Here is a 6,455-nt window from a genome sequence, read left to right on the forward strand (position 1 = left end):
TCGTACAAACCTTGATGACCCAAATGGATGGAGTAGTGGGTGGTTGTTGAACGGCCACTGTTTTCCAACAAGGCTGTGACATCAGCAAGGAGGAGGTGGAGTCATGTTTTGGGCTGGAATCATGGGAAGAGAGCTGTTCGGCCCCTTAGGGTCTCCAAAGGCGTAAAGATGACCTCTGCATGTATGTGGAGTTTCTGACTGACCACGTTCTTCCCTGGTACAAAAAAATGAAACCATGCTGTGATAAAATCATCTTCATGCATGACAATGCATCATCTCATGCTGCAAAGAATACCTCTGCATCAGTGGCTACTATGGGGATAAAAGAGGACACACCTCTCTCTCTCTCTCTCTCTCTCTCTCTCTCTCTCTCTCTCTCTCTCTCTCTCTCTCTCTCTCTCTCTCTCTCTCTCTCTCGAACAATAATTCACTGTCCCTTCAGCCATTCAAAATTAGATAGATATATCTACCTCGGGTTGTGCACAGATGTTAACTAACACAGTTTAAAAGCTTATTTTCAAAAAGAAAAGTTTTGTTAAAATTTTTATTTAAAAAATACTTCTTCTGGACAATCTGGTAATCTTGTGGCGGTCTAGTGGCATTACACGAAACGTCTTAAAAAACGCACCAAAATGCTAACATAATGACCACACACACACACACACACACACACACACACACACACACACACACACACACACACACACACACACACACACACACACAGGTTGTAAGAAAAACAAGCTGATTTTGGTGTGACTTGCTCTTTAAAAATTCCTCAAATTTTTCTAATATTTAATACTGATTTCTTTTGCAAATTATATTTATAAATTATAATAATTATTGACGTGTCTCACATATTTATATTGCAGCGTGGAAGGTTGAGGCACCGCCTCCTCGCTTCAGTCGTTTGACGTCAAACTGCCGCGACACTGTGAACATGGCTTCTAGGTTGGAGATAAATTTTATTAGATTGCTGTCTCGATGTGAATCCATGGCTTCGGAGAAGCGTGGGGAGACTGAATGGAGGTTAGAGAAGGTAGGAATGCCTCCAGTGAACTGTTTTAACATGAAACATGTCTGTGTGACCTTTATCTGCTCTGTTGTTGTTAGCGGTGCAGCTGTTAGCCACGTAGTCAGACAGCAGACTCGCGATTTCTTATTATTTCTAATCAGCAGAAAAAAAAAATATAATATCGAACAGTGAGCCAAGAAATTAACTATGAATATGTTCCTTGTTTATTTGACTTCCTCATGTCAAAATACTAAAACTAAAACCATCAAACAATTTATTTCTGTTGTAATAAAATAATAACTCCTCCTTGAACCGTCACCTTATCGTGGTGGAGAAGTTTGAGTGCCCTAATGATCCTAGGAGCTATGTTGTCTGGGGCACTTTGTGCCCCTGGTAGGGTCTCCCATGACAAATTGGTCTTAGGTGAAGGGTGAGACAAAGAACGGTTCACAGGATCTTTCATGGATGAACTATCAAGGGGTCGGAGTACCCGGCCCGGAGGGTTACTGGGGTCCCACCCTGGAGCCAGGCCTGGGGTTGGGGCCCGTGAGCGAGCGCCTGGTGGCCGGGCCCAGCCCGAACCCGATACATGGGCTCATCCAACTGTGGACCCACCACTCGCAGGAGGAACATGAAGGGTCCGGTGCAGTGTGGATCGGGTGGCAGGCCGAGGCGGGAGCCTTGGCGGTCCGATCCCCTGACAACAAAATTGTTTTTTGGGACATGGAACGTCACCTCGCTGGCGGGGAAGGAGCCGGAGCTTGTGGCAGAGGTTGAGCGGTACCGGCTAGATATAGTCGGACTCACCTCGACACATAGCATTGGCTCTGGAACCCAAGTCCTTGAGAGGGGTTGGACACTCTCCTTTGCTGGAGTTGCTCCGGGTGAGAGGCGGAGGGCTGGGGTTGGCTTTTTGTTAGCCCCAAGACTCTCTGCCTGTGTGTTGGGGTTTACCCCGGGGGACCAGAGGGTATCGTCCTTGCGCCTTCGGGTCGGGGAACTCGTCCTGACTGTTTGTGCTTATGCGCCAAATATCAGTTCAGATTACCCACCCTTTATGGAGTCCCTGGGATGAGTGCTAGATAGTGCTCCATCAGGGGACTCCATTGTCCTGCTGGGGGACTTCAATGCTCACGTGGGCAATGACAGCTTGACCTGGAGGGGTGTGATTGGGAGGAACGGCCCGCCTGATCTGAACTCGAGTGGTGTTTTGTTATTGAACTTCTGTGCAAGCCGCAGTTTGGCCATAACGAACACCATGTTCAAACATAAGGATGCCCACCGGTACACTTGGTACCAGGGCAGCCTAGGTCACAGGTCGATGATAGATTTTGTAGTCGTATCATCTGACCTGCGGCCGTATGTTTTGGACACCCGAGTGAAGAGAGGAGCGGAGCTGTCAAATGACCACCACCTGGTGGTGAGTTGGATCAGATGGCAGGGGAAGATGCCGCGTAGACCTGGCAGACCCAAACGCATAGTGATGGTCTGCTGGGAACGCCTGGCAGAAGAACCTGTCAAGACGGTCTTCAACTCCCACCTCCGGCAGAGCTTTGATCACGTCCCAAGAGCAGTGGGGGACATAGACTCCGAGTGGGCCTTGTTGTTTGGTGGCAGGAGAATCTCGTCTCTGCTTTTGCGGATGATGTGGTCCACCTAGCTTCATCCAGCTCTGACCTTCAGCTCTTGCTGGGTAGGTTCGCGGCCGAGTGTGAAGTGGCTGGGATGAAGATCAGCGCCTCCAAATCTGAGACCATAGTTCTAGACCAGAAAAGGTGGCTTGCCAACTCCGGGTCGGGAGAGAGGTCCTACCTCAAGTGGAGGAGTTTAAGTATCTCGGGGTCTTGTTCACGAGTGAGGGTAGGAGGGATCGGGAGATCAACAGGCGGATTGGTTCGGCATCTGCAGTGATGCGGACGCTGAGCCGATCTGTCGTGGTGAAGAGGGAGCTGAGCCAGAAAGCCAGGCTCTCGATTTACCGGTCGATCTACGTCCCAATCCTCACCTATGGTCATGAACTTTGGGTAACGACCGAAAGAACGAGATCACGAATACAAGCGGCCGAAATGAGTTTCCTCCGTAGGGTGGCCGGGCTCAGCCTTAGAGATAGGGTGAGGAGCTCGGACATGCGGGAGGAACTCGGAGTAGAACCGCTGCTCCTCCGGATCGAAAGGAGTCAGTTGAGGTGGTTTGGGCATCTGGTCAGGATGCCTCCTGGACACCTGCCTGGGGAGGTGTTTCGGGCATATCCTGCCGGCAGGATGCCCCCGGGTCGACCCAGGACACGTTGGAGAGATTACATCTCCAATCTGGTCCGGGAATGCCTTGGGGTCCTGCCGGAGGAGCTGGTGGAGGTGGCCGGGGAGAGGACAGTCTGGAGCTCCCTAGTTGGGATGCTGCCCCCGCGACCCAGACCCGGATAAGCGGAGGAAGACGACGACGAATAAAATAATAAAACCTCGGTAGATGGTCTCCTACCACTGTCCCTGTTAAAGTCTGCCTGGTCATTTTTATATATATTCTTTCAGTAATTATGTCAAAAGTTCCTATGTGCATAAAATTGTCATATTTTTTCAGGACAATCTTAGCTTTCAATATCTGTAAACATTTTTCAGTTATTGTGTTTATTACCTTTTAAACAGGATGCTTTGTATATTTATAACTACAGTAAATTATTTTGTTTAAATTTTTTTAATAAGTAGTGTTTAACTTTGGTCCCCGAGGGCCACCATCCTGCATATTCTAGACGTTTCTCTGTTCCAACACACCTGATTTGAGTTGGCAGGTCATTAACAGGCTTCTGCAGAGCCTGATGAGTTGCCGAACAGCTGATTCAACCACTGAATCAGGTGTGCTGGAGCAGAAAAACAGCTTAAACATGCTGGGTAGAGGCTCTAGAGCAGATGTGGACACAAACACAAATATATGCTTTTTAGCAATGCCACAATTGAGACAGAAATGGTGTTTTTTGTTAAATGTATTAGTTTGATGTCTTCACTTTTTCTTTTCTAAAGATATTTTGACAGAGATGTGCACCACTGATTGATTGTTTGATTTTCTCTAGTATGTTGCTGCCCTGGAGGAGATGTTGGTGGCTCTGAAGAAAAGCCAAAGGTTATCCCACATTTTCCATTATTTAATGACCTCTTTAACTTATTTGAACAGTTTTAAACTCCAGTGTTTAATCACACTTCTTGCCCAAAAAGGTCCGTTATTTGATAGAATGATATCCGTTGTTCTAATCGTTACAGATGTTTTTAGCATCGCTTTACTTTAGACTCGATTTGTGTCTTGACAGCAAACCAACACAAGAGGTCCTGGCTGAATACACAAGAAAAGTCGGTTTTCTTAAAGGGCTCCTGGAGGCAGAAAAACTAGTGAGATTTCAGATTGGTTTATTTTATATATTCATGCTATGCATTTAATCTGGAATTTTGTCCATTTCATGTATTGGAGTCCATCAATAACCCTAATATAAATATTAGCTTCTTTTTATTTTATTTTTTTTAAGATTTATTTTTTGAGTTAGGATAGTTTTCTGATCTTTTGCCCCTCCTGCTCTTCCTAAGCCGTCACCAACAGAAAAGGCTCTAGCCAATCAGTTCCTCACCCCTGGCCGCACGCCCACAATAGCCAATGAGAGGATGCCTGCCAGCAAAACAGTTCACATGCAGTCCAAGGCTCGATGTACAGGAGAGATGAGGGCTGAGCTGCTTGGCACGGTGAGATCACAACTCGATGGATACGTATATTTAAAGAAAAAGAAAACATTTTACTAACATGCTAATTTTTGTGTTCCTGCAGCAACCTTCTAGCAAAGATTCAGAGCTGAGAAACAGAAGGTAAAATCTTACACCTGAAAATAACTGCGCTGTGTTGTTCTCGTTCCCCAATAAACAAGTCTTACTGTTCAAATCCTTCAAAACCCTGCAGGAGTCTTCCTGTGGATGAGCGTCAGTCTGCTGCTGAGCTGGATGCCATCCTGCAGCACCACCACAACTTGCAGGAGAAACTGGCAGAGGACATGATTAACCTAGCCAGAAACCTGAAGAACAACACTCTGGCAGCACAAAACATCATCAAACAGGACAACCAGGTAGCTTTCTGCTCTACAGGAAGGCTGCTGAACTAAAACGTAAAACAGATCATCATCGGCAGGTTCATTTGAATGAATGATGCTGTGATTTTCTGTGGAAAGACAGAAATTTTACTAAATTTGTGACTTTTAGCAGCACATATCTGGGTGATGTAGGTAAATAAATATAAACCTTTTTATGCTAATTAACAAAAAACAATGTTTATGATTAGATTCTCAAACCCTTTTCTTTTGGCACCAGTTAGTTTTGTTGACTCTGACCACAAGGGGCAGTATGAGACAACTGTACTCATTACAGCTTCTGGACAGAGTTTATTTCCCCTAATATTCCCTTTCTCCTCCCAGACTCTGACCCAGTCCATGCGTCAGGCGGACATGAACTTTGAGAAGCTGAGGAACGAGTCCGAGCGCCTGGAGCAGCACACCAAGAAGTCCGTAAACTGGCTGCTGTGGCTGATGCTCATCCTGGTCTCCTTCACTTTCATCAGCATGATCCTCTTCATCCGAATCTTCCCCAGGCTCAGATGATGACTGAACACAATGTTGAACTCTTATGTTGCGTTTACAAGAGCAACAACTAACTGTGTAGTCCTAAGAGATCCGATTCGAAACCAGAAGAAGCTGGAAGCCCTCTTCTTACTCCTTTGAAACAGCTGTTGTTTTTTTTTTCCTTAACACAACGGGGCATGAAGTGAGATGAAGAGCTACTTGAAGGGGGGAGTCGGGAACAAGTCAAAATGCACAAACAGGAAGTTAGCCTTAATTAGTTTAATCCCTCATCAGTGCGTGAGCTCTGAAGTTAGTTCTTTCCACTGTTTGTCGCTTGGAGCGTTGTTGAACCAGCCACCATCAGATAACTCCTTCCTGTCTAAAGCATCTTCTAAACATGGGAGGAGTTTCATCCTTAAGCTGCATCTCCTCATTTTACTATAATCATAGCTCCGCTCATCACACTAACTGTTGACTTGTAATGATGCACGTTAAATGGGAGGTTTATGGATCTAATGGTGTGTGTGTGTGTGTGTGTGTGTGTGTGTGTGTGTGTGTGTGTGTGTGTGTGTGTGTGTGTGTGTGTGTGTGTGTGTGTGTGTGTGTGTGTGTGTGTGTGTGTGTGTGTGTGTGTGTGTGTGTGTGTGTGTGTGTGTGTGTGTGTGTGTGTGTGTGTGTGTGTGTGTGTGTGGCTGATTGACGACGTTAGTTTCTGTTCTCATTAAACAACTGCAACACTGTCTGTTCCTGTTTAAGCACTTCTGTCTTGATGCTTTAGTCAGTAAGTTGACTCACGAGTAAAACAATTCAGTTCCCTAACGAAACTCAGCATGTAGTAACCCCACATGACCACTG

The 6,455-nt window shown here is 46.0% G+C and overlaps 1 protein-coding gene across 1 annotated transcript; it reads left to right on the forward strand.

Moving 5' to 3' along the window:
- The first annotated feature begins 884 nt into the window (after window positions 1-884).
- Window positions 885-5,776, forward strand: use1 (unconventional SNARE in the ER 1 homolog (S. cerevisiae)). Its single transcript, XM_015971284.3, has 7 exons — window positions 885-1,039; window positions 4,080-4,129; window positions 4,314-4,392; window positions 4,585-4,737; window positions 4,820-4,857; window positions 4,949-5,111; window positions 5,457-5,776. The coding sequence occupies exons 1-7, from the start codon at window positions 941-943 to the stop codon at window positions 5,637-5,639; spliced, it is 765 nt and encodes a 254-aa protein (XP_015826770.3). The 5' UTR covers window positions 885-940; the 3' UTR covers window positions 5,640-5,776.
- The last annotated feature ends 679 nt before the right edge of the window (window positions 5,777-6,455 follow it).

Source organism: Nothobranchius furzeri, chromosome 8 (genome assembly GCF_043380555.1).
Source record: "Nothobranchius furzeri strain GRZ-AD chromosome 8, NfurGRZ-RIMD1, whole genome shotgun sequence".
Lineage (NCBI taxonomy): Eukaryota > Metazoa > Chordata > Actinopteri > Cyprinodontiformes > Nothobranchiidae > Nothobranchius > Nothobranchius furzeri.